General features: G+C 32.2%; 3 protein-coding genes across 4 annotated transcripts; 2 read left to right on the plus strand and 1 right to left on the minus strand.

The window, feature by feature from the left end:
• Positions 1-1,405: 1,405 nt before the first annotated feature.
• LOC107012793 lies at positions 1,406-6,960 on the plus strand. Of its 2 annotated transcripts, none has more exons than XM_015212722.2 (7): positions 1,406-1,581; positions 1,663-1,807; positions 2,764-2,865; positions 4,348-4,460; positions 5,574-5,848; positions 5,947-6,037; positions 6,379-6,960. In XM_015212722.2, the coding sequence occupies exons 1-7, from the start codon at positions 1,471-1,473 to the stop codon at positions 6,829-6,831; spliced, it is 1,290 nt and encodes a 429-aa protein (XP_015068208.1). In that variant the 5' UTR covers positions 1,406-1,470; the 3' UTR covers positions 6,832-6,960. The 2 variants fall into 2 exon arrangements, with proteins under 2 accessions (XP_015068208.1, XP_015068209.1); XM_015212723.2 differs by having other exon boundaries at positions 1,441-1,581; positions 1,663-1,713.
• A 1,796-nt stretch (positions 6,961-8,756) lies between these two features.
• Positions 8,757-11,832, minus strand: LOC107012548. The gene is made up of 2 exons (XM_015212417.2): positions 11,661-11,832; positions 8,757-9,302 (listed from the first exon to the last, which is right to left on the minus strand). Exons 1-2 carry the CDS (start codon positions 11,708-11,710, stop codon positions 9,065-9,067), a joined length of 288 nt encoding a protein of 95 aa, XP_015067903.1. The 5' UTR covers positions 11,711-11,832; the 3' UTR covers positions 8,757-9,064.
• Positions 11,833-13,140: 1,308 nt separating this feature from the next.
• On the plus strand, positions 13,141-14,528 carry LOC107014850 (probable aquaporin TIP5-1). Its single transcript, XM_015214958.2, has 3 exons — positions 13,141-13,350; positions 13,428-13,672; positions 13,982-14,528. Exons 1-3 carry the CDS (start codon positions 13,227-13,229, stop codon positions 14,366-14,368), a joined length of 756 nt encoding a protein of 251 aa, XP_015070444.1. The 5' UTR covers positions 13,141-13,226; the 3' UTR covers positions 14,369-14,528.
• The last annotated feature ends 1,837 nt before the right edge of the window (positions 14,529-16,365 follow it).

Here is a 16,365-nt window from a genome sequence, read left to right on the forward strand (position 1 = left end):
AGAGATGTTAGGGTTATGTGGGTAATTTGGAGATTGTATAAAAATATTAAGGGCAAAAAGGTAAAAATGTGGTCAACTTAAAACAGCTTATAAGCTAAAAAAAAAAAAAGCACCCCTACCCCATCTTTTAACTTTTGGCTTAAAATAAGCTTTTTTTTAAACTTAAAATAAGTTATTTTGAGTATTGCCAAACAACTAAATAAGTCAAAAACCAGCTTTTAAGTTAGTTTGACCAGCTTTTAAGCTGAGCCAAACAGGCTCTAAATCAATTCTTAGCTGTAATTTATCATCAGAATTAGTTGTTATTGAGAGGATTAATTAGGTTTAACAGTTAAGGTGGATACAAATTATGAGCAGTCTACATATATATGGTAAAATAATTCAATTATATATGTAGTTACTCACATGATAAATAGTACTCAATATATACTGTGTCATTTTTTCTATAAGCGAAAGGATTTTGAAATAATTCACTTATTTCGTACCGTGATCGATCCTTAATCAAAAACCTCTTGATAAAGAGAATTTAAATGGCAGCAATACTATTTCAAATCAATCTTATTTGACTAAATAGAATACAATAATTTCAATATAAAACCAAATATTATATTTTATCCCTCCTTCGATTATACGAGCCATAAAATGATCAGTTCAATCCACTAAAAGCATCAGGCTCCCTCCTTATTATATCTAATATTTTCTTAAGAAAAGTCTCAACTCTCATGTTTTTCTTGTAACATAGTCTTGTAGTCTAGTCCTATAATACTTGGTTTAAAACTTCATTGAACGTTACACTAGTTTTTAACTCTCACTAAAATAAAATAATCTTTAATAGTAACATAAATGCACATTAATAAAGAGTGTTAAATTTTTTACTGACATTAGGTAATCCGATCCGATACATAATTTAAAATAGTGGATATGTAATTTTTTGAAAGTATAGAGTAAATTAATAAATATGGTATGCATATATGTCCAATTAGGTAGTTTTTCCTAAATTTTATTGGTATATAATATATATTTCACCACTAATTAAGAGTTTTCTACCATATATTATGAAAGATACACCTAGATATATGTATTTTTGCTACAACATACATAAAATAGGGGAAAGACGAGCGATATAGGGAAGGAGATAGTCATATATTTCAAATACACACAAATCATACACATTAGATACATATATTTATACGTATATGATATAATTACATGCAAGTCCACTTTGACACAATGTATACAAAATAAAGGATACATAATTTTAACTTTATAGATCTCGAGATACATGCATCTGAACGTACCTGGAGTGTCGGACACACAAAAATCTAATAAGTTTTCCAATGGGCCTACAACCCTCAATCGTAACCCAACCCTTATGAAGTAGCGGGCTGGGAATAATGAAAATCGGGTCATGAAGAGCCCAAAAGAGAAGAAGAAAGAAAACATGAGCAAAACCAGAAGAGAAGAAAGAAAATGGCGGCAATAGTGTGTTATGGTCCTCTAATCGATCTCTCTAAAGCAGCAGCTCACATCGACGAGTACGTTCAACTCCTCGTTTTTGTTCACAATATCACCCCAATTCAGGTACTCTCTCTTTCTCTCTGTATTTAATGGCTTAATTAGATACTTTCAGTTCAGCATATATATATATATATAATTTTGCAGTACAAGCTATGGGGAAAAGGTGGAGCAGAGGTCATAAGGACCGACATACAGGTGGCTGACGATACCCGTCCTTTTTTTCCTGTTACAATATGGAACAAGCAATTGGCATCCACATTGGTTGCTGGAGATATCATTTTGCTTCAAAGTAAACTTTTTTGGGGGAATTGAAATATTTTTCGACGGTTATGTTATTTTTTTTTCGTTTATCATGAGCTGTGAAATGTTATAGTTTTAAAATATTTCAATCCAGTATATTGATAGTTTAATTCTAAAATTGTGAGAATGCCATATGTGGGATGCATATTCTATAACTCAACATATGAACATCAAACAGGAACACAGATGACATTTAAATTCAGAAATTAAATCATAAGATCTTATTAGTGTGAGCGAGCAATATGCAGGTTTTCTTTACTAGTACTCCCTTTGTCCCGATTTATATGGCAGAGTTGAATTTCGAGATTCAAACTTCTAACTTTAACTTTGACCGTGACTTCAGACATACAAACTTTAAGTTTTTTTGAAATAAAATTTGTATATTTGTAACTATGTAAAAGAGTACTATACATAACAATGATTAACAGTTTAAAATATTTAGGGGATTATTAAACAATTCCAGTCAAAGAAAAAACTTGGTTTACCCTCGAAATTCCAATTGTGCCACATAAATTGGGACAAAGCATATATGACTGGTGACTTTGAAATTATTGAACTTTCTTGTTGTCTTCTCTTTTCATTTGTCTGTTTCTTGTTGATGTTCCAAGACCCCATGGAAAATAACAAGTTTCAGTTTGAGTTTATATGTAAACAGCTTCTCAAACATAATATGCAGCATATAATTTGTTTGTGGTGTAATAGTGCTCACTGCTCAGTCATTGCGTCAAAAGACTTTTTAAATTCATTATCTCATATAGCTGTCTCGTCCTCCCTGTGTTTCACTTCTATGGAATCTGTTATGCTTGTGTTGTTGATCAGGTTAACATATTAATCAGCATTGTTAAAAACTCTTGAATATGTAAATTTGTGTGTTCTAAACTTTAGTTTTCAAACAATGATGTTGCTCCAATCTTCAGGTAATGTATATAGCTTTTTCAATTTCAGATGTTAAGATTACAAGAGTTAGTGGACTAATTGAGGCTAGAACTGTACATTGCTCAACTTTGCAATGTATAGTCCATTCATACAAGTCAATTGCTTCTAAAGGTACTCTCTTCTCTCTTTCTCTCTCTCTCTCTCTGTACAACTCATAAGTTTCTTCGATACATTATTTTTGGTAGATATGATCAAGCTTTGGAGTATCAGGAATACATGACTGGATCAATTGTTGTAAAGGGTGACTAGAATTGAAAAAGAAGTCCGTAATGTCTGCCTAGCATTTACTAATTTCCAGGGACAAAGCCCAAGAAGACTGCATGTTTAGATGCCAAATATGTATAATCTTCTCTGGATAATTGGGAGATGTGACTAAATTAACCTTCAGGAGGCTAGTATATTCAGTTACAAACTGATGAAACAAACATAAATCGACACCAGTTTCTCCTAAGATATCTTTCAGTTTGAACACCATTTCTATCTTAATGATATAATACTTGATATTGAAAATCTTTGTTTGCCCTCTCTCTTCCTTTCTTGCAGATGATAAAGAAGTGCACTTTTTTCCTTTTTCCGTTAAACCTCTTTGGAATCCATTTACAATGTGATATGCCAATGAACTTTTGTTGCTTGCATGTTAGAGTGCAGTTGACCAACATGCTAATTATTAATTACATTAAAATCTTTTTTCCTTTATTCTTTCTCTTTTGCTGTACCTTGATGTGATATGCATGTAAATTGTTAAACTTGTTAAAAATGATAACAATGCTCACAAGTGCCCAATTCTTATTAGACTGAGAATAGCATAACCTCAAGGTGTTGGGTTCAGTTACTCAGAGAATGAATCCGTCCTTGTCTAATCAGCAGTTCTAGAAAAGGGAGTTTTCTGGAAACAAAGGTTGAAATTTAACAAGAAAAATCCATTATAAAACATGCTTTCAGCCATAAAAAATAATCAATAAAGAAATTTATTTCTCTAATCAGCTACTTTTAACCTCTTGCAAACTTCTCATCAACCGTAAATGTGTAATCTTGGGAAATCACACCCTCAATCTGTAGACTGTAGTAACAGGAAGCTTATCTATTAGCTAATGTTATCTTTCTTACTAACATGAAAAGAAAAAACTTATATGCAGCTTTATCATTAGCCTTTCTCCAAATAGATTAATCTAAAGTTTTATATAGTTCAACCAAATAATTGTTGAGTGAGAATCAGACTCCTCTTGTAGTAAGGTTGCCACCGATTGCTATACTTCTAGGGAGGTTTGAAAAATTAGTCTTCGACTCCCATGTGGCACCACCAAAACATGTAGGACAACAAATTTGATTTATCCATGTTTCACTTGTCATGAGAGGCTGAAATAAATTAATTTCTGCTATGATGATACTTCACGTACTTAAAAACTTCATATTTTGTCTCAACATTAGTTCTTCACAAGCATAAATAAGCGAAATATAAGAATGGGATCAAAAAGATCTCATAAGGTTTATACTTTTTGTTTAGTGTTTTTTTTTTCAATATCTGTAGTTCGGCTGAAATTAGACCAGTCTGCTCCTGACCTTGGCTAAGATATTGACTTAACGTCTTTGCAGGTGTGAATGATCTGATGCGCAGCTGTCGAATTGGTGCGGCATCAAAGGATAAGCTTCAGAAAATTGTTACATTGCTGCAGCAGGGAGCTGGTGTTGAATTGAAAAACCATCAAGTATATATCCTCTTTCTCTTGGAACTGCTGTTGTAAGTTTGAAATTGCATAGACGTGAGTAGAAACTAGGAGTCCATTGATCAAGCACTCTTTTCTCCTCAAATTTCTTACTTCCCCATGCCCAATCACATGGCTGAGATGTAGGAGGTTTCAATTCTTCTCTTAATTAGTTTCCACAGTTGATGAAGTCCAAATTTTGATGTATTTATGGTGCAAAATGATTTATTTGTAGACTTCTTGTCCTCAGTTATGTATTTCAAGCTGCGTTATCAGATCAAACCCCACCCCACTTAGCTCAAGCCGAAGAGTTATAGTTCTTAAGATTTGGATATCCTAGTGCACTGTTGCACCTGCTAGTAACAGTTTTGCACCAACTAATAAGTGCCTTTCGTTCTTATTTAATTAATGAATTGTTTTCTGATACTATAGAAAACAAAAAAAATTGACAAGCAGATTTAGTTAATGAATTAAACTTTATGTGAATACTTGGACCCTCCGCTCTAGTTTACTGGAACTAAATGGATCTCCCCTATAGTTTGAGAATTATCTTAAAACTCCTCTAGTAGAAACTTCCATGCCTTTACTGTGACCACTAAAAGCAATGATTTGACAAAAAAGTTTTTTAAATTTGTTGCTCCTATTTTACCCTCAATCATTATTGTATTTTCCTAAGAAATAATAGAAATTTCAGTTTTGATAATTTTCTTTATTTTAGCTTTTACAAAGTTCAAGATTAGGGTTTGAGTTTAATATTTAAGACCTTGCTGAGTTATTTCTGTAGAAGATGCAATACGATAATTTGTCCCAGTTGTGCTGAAATTAAAACCACCAACTTTTACTGGTAAAGAGGATATGTTATTTGTCAAAATAAGGAAGGTCTCAGTACTCTATCATTGTTTGATGGAAGAAAGCTATGGCTTTTATTGCTTATTACGGATTTTCAAAAATAGTATTTCAAGATTTATTGGAATCCATGTGATAGTGATAAGAGCATACCCGTGTCTTACTTCACATCTGTTATCAAATGACTCCAGTTAAAAGGGTATTTGCCAATGACTTACTTTATGACATATAATAATGAATGCTGGCCTCACAGATTTGCAATGAAAGCAGGCATCTATTAATTGGAAAGTGCATGAAGCGACGAAATCTCAGGATTGCATCTCTCTTAAATGTTTGTCTGATCTTCCTGATTCCTGCAAGGCAACCATATATGCATCTGTTGGTGAATTATTTCTGCCAATTACCTGGAGACATCTTCCTGAATCTGATGTTGAAAGCATGTTCATTAGCAAGAGGCTATATGTACACTCAGATTGCAATGTGGCTGATGATCTGATTACTGCTGGCTGCCATTTATGCGGTACTCCTTTGAGTGATGAATCTGGGTAAGAGGAAAAGCAGAACCAGTCCTCTTTCCATATGTATATTGCTATAATATGTCTATTAACATTTAGTAACTGCGAAATCATTGTGGTTTCAACAGTTCAGGCAGTATTAAAAATGCCTCATCACTCTATTGTCAGGGGAGCTCCAATCACCTTCATGCAGTGAGCATGATATATCGACCTTTCATGGTAAGAGTTTTGGTAACATTCTTTTTCTTGTAAATTAGCTCCAGAAAACTCTGTCACCATTACTACTTATATTGCATTTTTCATTCCAAGCCATGGGATTTGGCACCTGACATTTTTATGTCCATGTTGGTACTATATCTTCACAACTCTAGTTGACACTAGTATCAAGATATTTCCCAAACTCATTGACATTGCGATCACTCAACTATAATGATGGGCGTGTGAGATATTTACTTTCAGAGCAGAAATTATCTTAAGTTCCATAAGGTGCACCTAACCGATTATTTGTTAGTTTATCGTTGTTTATCTGGAAACTTTTTGATACTATTTCAATTTTGCAGCTCTATGTGTGGGATGATGCAATGTATGTTCCACTTCTTGTTAAAAACCAGGCAGCTGAAGTGTTGTTTGGAAACATCAGAGCAGAAGAAGTGTTCTCTTGTTACCAAAGGTTGAAGGATGGAACCAATCATGCTTCAGATTTAGTCTTCCGAAGGAAGGGCACGACAGAAAGTACGGTAATTAAACATAGTGTTGGTGGGGAAGGTGTTTCAGTCACTGACACATCACGCACCAATGAGGGCAAGGAATTGAAAGAAAAAAATAAATATAATGCAAGACCAAATTTCTATTTGATTTGGTTGATTTTGTTGAAGTTGCTACTGCAACAGGAGAATAACAGTCCTTTGAAATTTAAAGTTACTATTAATGCAACCAGAGATTGCGAATGTGGGAGGTACGAGATGATCTCTTTTTCTCTGCCATCCTCTTTATCTGATGTCAATCAAGTATAGGAGTTCTTTTTATCTATAAGTGTTTCAAATATCAATGTTCTCTGAAGAATTCATGTGTTTTTCATAAACTTATCATTGGGAATTTTTTGTTCTGGACTCCTTGAGTAAAGAATATACCATCTTGAATAATATCCCTACAAATGCTTCTGCATAGTTCGTTTTGTCTAAAGGATACTTCTTCTATAGACGAAATTGATTTTAAGCAATGTTCTCCAGGGGAGGAACGGTTGGGTTGAGCTGGGCGCGTTCGTTTCTGTTGTATTTAGGGCATCTTCAATCCTACCTTATATTTTACTTTCCAAATATAGAGTTCTCTATTTTTTCAGAAAATCAACTCCAATTCAATTCTCTATTTTACACTTTAAAAAGGAATTTTTTTTCTCTCCTCAATATTATATTATTATTTTGATTTCATTCTTATTTTCTTATTTCATAATATAAATCCCTTATTTCTTTTCCTAATAATAATGTTATATGATTTTCATGTGATATAACATTTTACCTTTTCAAATTTTTTATTTAATATAAAATGATATTTTATTCTAAATTTTTAAATAACATAAATTTCAAGAGAACATGATACAACATAAAATTTATGGACAAATTCTAATAAGATTGAAATATAATTACATGAGCACTCAATTTTTGAAATTATTGTGCTGCTTCTATAAATGTTCTATTAATGCATACGGAGTTCAAAATGAGCATTATCGTCATTAAATTTTTTTTATGTATAGCTAAAAATTGTTCAAATCGAAGATTTTCATCTACCACTATTTCTGTCATTGGAGTTAGAACCTCTACGATATCTTGAATTGGTGCATTAAGATCATATTTATCATCAATTATCATGTTGTGCAGTATAATACATGTAGTTATAATTCATGTAGCACTTCATTTCCTCAAAAACGTGACGGTCCTATAATAATTGCAAAACGTGATTGTAAAACTCCGAATGCACGTTCAACATCTTTTCGGCATAATTCTTGTTTCATTAATTCCGAATTAATTATTATGTTATGTATTGTATTTTATCTTGTATTTAAATTATAATGTTATGCATTGTATTATTATGTTGTATTTAAATTATCATATTATGTATTTTATTTTTAAATTAAAACTTTCACATTATCATTTTAATTGTATTTATTCTTTATAGTGAAAATTAATAATAAAATCAAATTATATCATTGATGAAAATTAAAAATAATTAAAATACTATTAATTCGGGATGAAAGTACTATATATTAAATAATATAATTTTTAAAATATTATATTACATTTAAAAAAAGTATGAATATTAAATATTTAATTAATGACATTATATGTAAATAATATGTTAATTATAAAGTAATAGAAATAATAATAAAATAGTCAAAAAGTAAAATAGAGAGTGTGAATAGTAGTTTCACCTCTCTATATTTGAAGAATAGAGAGTGATATAGAGATGGGTTGGAATATTCATTCTCTATTTTACTCTCTAAATATAGAGAATGAAGCGTAAAATAGAAGTGAATTGGAGATGGTCTCAGGTGCTATGTTTTACCCAAGCAAGACCCACATCATATAAAAGAAAAATATCATTGTGATGTAGTACACTACTATGGTTACTTCACCACACTACAACAAAAATGACCATTAGCAGCATTTAATTTTTAATTGCCGCTAAATATGTATTTTTAGCGGCAATTTTATATGTCCCTAAAGCCTTTAGCGACATTGGTTCTAATGGCATTTAACTAATGCCGGTAAAGGCTTTAGCAATTTTTATTAGTGTCAATATATTTAATGCCGCTAAAAATTATTTTTGTTATAGTGCCTGTTCTCAGTCAGAAGTATTTTAGTCCTGTCAGCTACATATATGCTATTAAAAGGGAAAAAAACTCTTTGTTGAGTGATATAAGTTTGCGATAGGCTCAGATAAAGTGACAAATTCAGTGAGGATTTATATAGCCAATGACTCTATTTATTTGGGACTGAGGCAAAGTTATGAGACTTCTCTACATGGTTACTAATAGAAAGCTTTTTAAGAAGCAGAAAAAAGATGGTTCTGAAGCCACATCACAAGTGCAATCACCCCACACATTATTTGCCTTCTTTTCTGCTCATGATAATATCCAAGTTACAAGCCAAGTAAAGCAGAAACTGAAGGCCAACAGTACTCAAAATGCTACATGAAGTCATGAACCTCAGCTATTAGTTGAAGACAAAATCCAGAGCGACCTGAATGCCATCAATGTTCAGTGGCTGCATCAGTCAAGGTATCAACAGCTGCAGATCCTTGTGCTTCTTCCAAAAGCTTCATTTGCCGTTCTGCATGCTCCCTTTCACAAGCACTGATACCCATAATTATATCTAGCATCGTACCAGTTGTGCCAAAGAATACAAGGGGTGCCAAAGATTTCCGTTTAATACCCACTGGAATCGCAAGCAGGGCACCAGCTACAGAGAAAACCCATGTCCCCAGAGCACTGCAGTAATTTAAATATCAGACCAGAAAGCTTCGGACTAGAATAAATAAAGACATGCTAATGACCCATATACAAGCAATTATGATTATACCAAGTTCATTAGAACAAAGTATAGCACGAATTCTATTTCTCTCACGACAGATACAAACATTCATTTTCAGAATTTGCAGTATCCCATGAATTGCCTGATTGCCAGGAGATAAGCTCAAAGCATTAGTAGAGGAAAAACATTCGTTTTCAGAACCCACAATAAGATAACTATTTCAATCTTTCCTACCATCTGCAAGTTTAAGCTTTAATACCCATCTCAAGAAGAAAAAAAAGACAAATGTATTAGAAGCATGAATTTCAACTCTTCCGCATAATAGATACATAAAGACATTCATGAACATTAAATTTTCCATTGTTGATTTTGGGAATGCCATGACAGAGGAACATAATTTCTGCATGACACGAATGAGAAATTACGTGACGTCACAGCTGCAGTGCTCATGGAGATCAAATATATTCCAATTTGTTACCCTTTTTCTTCAAAAAATTTACCTAGGAGAAAAAATCATCACACAAGCTCCTAAGGCCTGAAAGATCTTAGATATGGTCTGGACTAGAGAATTTCTAGTACTTATGTTATATCTTTTTTGTAAAATGTTATCAAAAGAAATGTTGGCATGAGATTAGTTTAAACGAAAAATATTGTCACTGAGTTTTCATATAGCCAACCCAACTTGTTTAGAATTGAGGGATAGTTGTTGCTATTAGTTCAGGGCTTAAGAATACTTAAAAATGAGAAAGGTAGAAGAACGTGACTGTTGTAGCTTGAAGTAGTCTGAATACTCCAAGACGAAATAGAAACACTGAATTCAATCAAAGAAGAAATACTTCAAATGACAATATGAAAGTGACTCATTTTATACAGTGTGAACAGAAGCTCGTGAAAAGTTTATTTGCAAAGAACATACACCGGACAGAAAAGAAAAGATGTACACAATTTAAAAATCGAAAAAAACAAATAGCAATTTTAGAAGACAATGCATATAATCAATACAAATATTCGACAGATGAGGTGTGGATAAATATCATCCATCATACTGCTTTCTTATAACTTTCCTATTCACATTTCACTTGTAAGATACTGCCATCATAGCATGATGGCCCTAACAGGAACTAGAAAGGCAATGAAAGGGGTGTGGCACTACATATCATACTGGAACCATTATTCTCGCCCTTGCCTTCAACATTGTTCCAATCTTCATACTGAACAAAAGCATTTATAGTTGGTACTACCTCCACTCTATCAAACATGACCTGCTTTCACTCACACAGTTACTAAGAGTAAATTGTTTGCCTAAAACAAGTGCTTAAAATTCAAAGGTTCGCAGTATCAAAAAGTGAAGAGTCGCATGAAAATACTTAAGTGTATATTTGTTTACTGTTGGAAGACAAAAATTCCACACAAGGAAATAGATCAAATCTTTTTGAAAGACAAACAAGGGAAAAGGGATACGAGGGGATAACTCAATGCCTCTGTAATACTATATCACCCCCAAAGTAAGCAAGATTCTAGTCCATTAATTCTAAAAGGTCAGAAAACAAGACACTACCTTTGAGACACCCTCAAAATTTCCCATACAGGATGATTTTGTCCACTAAGGTTTGAGCCACTTAAAAAAAGTTGCTTAATTATTTTGCTTCTACTGGTATTTCAATACTACACTTGGGAATCTTAGAAGCTCGGTTGATTGTCTACCTGCACGCCAGGGTTTGTAATCTCTCCCCCATTTCCCCTTTCAAAGCAGAAGAAGAAAAAAGTCCTCGACTTCATCCCCTTCATATCAACTCCATTGAAAGGTATTGCAATTTTGGCTTAACGGGTCGTTTGGTACACGGGATAAGGCGGGATACGGTGAAACCTATAGCATCAACCAAATGCACTACTAATTTTATCCCTAACTATGGGATATCCCACTTTACCCAATCCAACTTGGGATTATTTAATACCAACTCCGAGGTGGGATAATCCCAGAATAATTTAGTCTGCGTACCAAAAATTAAATGTTCAATATTTACTTATCGTTTAGATTCTCAAGTAAACTTTTTGAGATGATAAAGATTGAAAATCGAGTGATGAAATTGTAACCCATTTTCCCTGATTTGACATCCTCAACATGAAAGAAAAAAAAAATTGGCATCCACACAATTTTGATCAATTGTTTGAAAGGAGAACCTAAAATTTGTTTTCTAATTTCCTAACATGCGAAAAAATATTGTGTCCTATAGTATCAGAAAACTTGAGATAAAAGAATGTCTACTTTGTCACAAATAAAGGGTTAAGTAAAGATGATGTTAAAGGAAACAAACTTGGAGACTGAGCACTCTGCCAGTTGTTTAACTTCCTCTTGAGCAGCCATTTTTTCTCTGCTACCATAAAAATTGAACCTCTACAGTGACGATCTCCTCTTCGAACCTGTTTGACATTCATAGGTTATGACCCGCCCCGATGAAGACCGACTCATTTGGTGCACAATGGGCCGATTTGTAAAAGAACCCATTTTACGGAAATTACAGCCCAATTTATTCCGCCATATAATTTACCAATTTCACGAACACATTTTAATTAAACTAAATTTTTATTACTCTTGAATTTTTATTTTTTATTTTAATTTTGTATACTTTTTGATTGCATTACATTCAAACATCTCTCACGCGCTATGATTACATGGAGTCATAAAGTGTGTCGTATAAGTCAAAAGGATATAATATTAAAAAAAGAAGAATTCAGTACGATAATAGGATCCTAATTTTAGTAGAGTGTATTTCTGAAATTTTGATCATAGTACGGATATATCTTATATTTTATTCGTATTAACATCTAATAATATTATTTATTTATTAAAAAGGTGAATTGATTTATGTTACCTTTGGTTTACCTTTTAGCCATAAAAGTGGTTATTTGTCCAAATCATCTAGTTCCCGGCCCTTGTGAGTGAAAATTGAAGTTAAGAGTTATTTTTTTTTTTTTAATTATCATGACTCTTCAAAAAAAAAATGGGAAACTTCTACAAATATTATTATGATAAAAAATATTTATCATTTAATAATAATATTCTTTTTATTTGATCATTTTTAATTCATTTCATTATACAAGTTTAATACATATTACAAAAAATAATTTATTATTCATATATAATACAAGTTTTAATGATGAATAATACATTTATCACACATTTTAATGCAATTATAATACAATGTGTCAAATTTTTACCAAAATATAATATATTTCGAAAAACAATTATAATTCATATGTATTGCATACATATTTCACTTTTAGTACCTATTGCAAATTTAACATAGTATTGTTATAAATGATGATAAATAAAAAGTATCACTAAAATCAGTAATTATTCATTAAAACGTACCAATTTATGTAACTTTTCCTAAAATTCCCTCATTAGTTATTTATTGAAAATTTTGTGGGTCAAAATATTTTTAACTAAACTTATTCCTCATCCAACTTGTTTGAAAACTAAGTTACCCCATATAAATTGTATAATATCAACTATATCTAGTTCATTTAGCGTAAGTTTAGAAAAAATTTGGTCCCGTACGAATAAGTTATGCATACTGCGAACCAAACTTTTGTGTCACTCAGCACAAATTGTAGAAGCTAAGTTATGTTTATTATGACATATAACTCGTAAATTTTGAACTTTTGCCTTGATGAGCATAAATTTTATATGAAATAGCCCAACAGTGAAGCACACCTGTAATTGGCGGTTAATAATATTTGAACGGTAGCAGTAACTTCTCTCAAATCCTATATAACCATTTGGAAACCACCGAAACCGTCTGTAAGAGATTGAGATTTAGAGCAAATTGAACTTCTCTTAGTTAATTCAATTCTTCTGATAACACTAGTATTAATTAATGGCGTCTCTTGCTTCCCGCTTGCAACACTCTGTCACTCCCAATGCCCTCAGATCCTATCTCGCTGAGTTTCTCTCAACTTTCTTTTTCGTCTTTGCCGCTGCCGGTGCTTCCATGTCCACCAGTATGTTCTTCTTATTTTAGTAATTCTACAATTTTCTCTTACTCTACTTTTAAGTGTGTTGTGTAATGTGATCACAGGGAAAATGGTGCCTGATGCGACATCAGATCCATCTAGCCTAGTGGCAATTGCAGTTGCAAATGCGTTTGCTTTGTCCGTTGCAGTGTATATATCAGCCAATATCTCTGGAGGGCACGTGAATCCCGCTGTCACGTTTGGAATGGCGGTAGGAGGCCATATAAGTATTCCCATGTCTATATTCTACTGGATTTCTCAAATGATTGGCTCTGTCACCGCTTGCCTTCTTCTCAAATTCACTAATCAGGTTACTTAATTTTTATACTCGAGTCATCTTTTTATCATTTTTTTTCCTGTCACATTGATTGAGATCTGGCGCAATTCTCATTGATGAGTTGAACTTTTGAAATTGAATTAGCCAAACAAATTCATTCCAATGACTTTCCCTTTACTTGTGTTGCCAAATAGAATAAACTGGAGAATTTCCTGTTTGTGTATGCTGGATTAGTAGAAGAACAAATCATTCTGTAATTTACTGAAAATTCCATGATCAGATCATTTTCCTTTTAATTTGCTGATATATAATTAAAGGTACGCTGATTTTCTCTCATTGCAGCAAGTCCCAACACATGGAATTCCCCAAGAGATGACTGGTTTTGGAGCAGCAGTACTCGAAGGCGTGATGACATTTGGTCTAGTGTACACAGTTTATGCAGCTGCTGATCCTAGGAGGTGCGTCCATGCAGCAATTGGGCCATTGGCTATTGGCCTGATGTTGGGAGCAAACGTCATGGCTTCGGGGCCATTTACTGGGGGATCGATGAACCCTGCTTACTCATTTGGCTCTGCTGTTGTCAAAGGGAGCTTCGGGAATCAAGCAGTGTACTGGATTGGACCTTTCATTGGTGCAGCTATAGCAGGACTTGTGCATGATAATGTGGTCTTCCCTTTACAAGTGACTGAGTCTTTGAGGGGAATGGGTGGTGGAATTGTTGCTGTTTAAGTACTGCAGTTTTTTTTTTTTGTTTTTTTTTGCTATTGTTGTGTGTGTATGTATGTATTACTTCTTGTGTTAGTCTATAAAATAGGATGTTGTTGCCTTCTCTTTATTAGAGCTTAATCATACACTAGTTAGTTGTTTTTGTGAATTAAGGTTTTTCAAATCTCCTTTTTTGTTTTTTTTAATTGTCAATTTAAAAATTTGTGTAAATTCCGCCTTCAACCATAACTATCATCTAACTTCGGACTCCTCAAAAGGGGACCATAAAACTAATAGGATGAAAGAAAATAAAAGACAGTCCGATGCACTAAAGCTCTCGCTATGCATTGGATCCAGAAAAGGTCCCGACTATGTGACCACAATTCCAGTTTATGGGAGGGGAAACAGTGAATGGGATGGACACAACTAGAAAAAATGGTATGAACATGTGATGTTATTTACACACTATTTGACCACATTTGCAGTCTGATTGCAGTTTTGAATTTAACTCACAATTCAGATGACTAATCAAGTGTTCAAACTTTTCCCTATCGTTTATAATTCTAAATTCTGAAGATATGAAATAGAATCATTTTTACTCGTGTTGAAAAAATTAATCAAATTCTTGTTTTATTTTTAACAACCAATAACCTTGGTATATTAATGCTTAAAAAGGTTCAAAGAGTGAACTTTATGCAACTAACGAATAAGACTTATTAAGACCATATCTATCACATTTGCCGCATAAAAATCAACCAACTTTATGTACTACCAAACTGTACGGATTGTAATTGCTTTAAATGTAATAACTTTTGTGACATATTTTGAGATGCTAAAAGCTTGAAGCAACTTGCCACAACTATCCATAGCCCGCTACATCAATGCTTTTGCTTCTTCTCGTGTAAATTAGCATATGCAAACAAAATAATGCCATTTTGTACCATGATTATATTTATGTTATTAATTTAATATTTAATACAAACAAGTATAACTATAAGAGAAATGGTAGGAAGCAAGTTGTTTTCATATGCATGAAAATAAAAAAGAACCTATTTATAATTTCTTCAGGTTCAGAAATTTCCTATTAAAACTCTTTGAATTTTTAGCCTTCGTAATTAACCAAATGATAAAAAAAAAAAAAAACGTTATTTTATAAGCACTATTGAATTAGAATATTGTTTAGCATAAGTTAAAATTTCATATCACAATTTTCTAAAAAGCTAATTAAAAAAATATTTATTTGATTCCACAATTTTTATATATTTCACAAATATTTTTCATTTTATTAAGATAATGTGGCTGACAAATACCACATTCAAAACATATTTTTGAATAAAATGCTTATAATTATTCTTAATATTCACGTATTATAAAAAATTCAAAAAATTATTTAAGAAAACTGACAACTAAATTGGATCTCTTTTAAGTTTAAAATATTATTAGTATCAATTTTGAAGTACACCTACAATGTGCTCATGCCAAGCAAAGACTTAAATAGTATGATTGTTCATACAATTTTTTAAGAAGAAAATAATTGTTGTATATATATCATAATTGTGTGATGATAAAATTTACTCGACAGAAGTAATACATAAATTTAGATAAAATTATTATTAAGTTGTAAATAGACAGATATCTTTTTCATTAGACTAAAAAAAAGAAAAATAGGGTCAACATTAGTCAAAGAAGTGACAGTACATAAAATAATGGGAAAAGGGTCTGATATACCCCTCAACTTTGTAATTTAGAGCTGATATACCCTTGTTATGAAAGTGGCTCATATATACCCCTACTTGTTAACAAATGGCTCATATATACCCCTACTTGTAAACAAATAACTCATATATACCCTTTTCCTCTAACGGAAATGAAAAAAATAATAATTTTAATCTAAAATTTTATTATTTTTTTCTAAAAAATATAATCCCATATAAGTAAATTTAATCCTCGTCAAACATATATTTTTTGACTTTTTTTTTATTTCAATGACTAATTTATAATTATTATTTTGATAATCAAAT

This window comes from Solanum pennellii, chromosome 3 (genome assembly GCF_001406875.1).
Source record: "Solanum pennellii chromosome 3, SPENNV200".
Lineage (NCBI taxonomy): Eukaryota > Viridiplantae > Streptophyta > Magnoliopsida > Solanales > Solanaceae > Solanum > Solanum pennellii.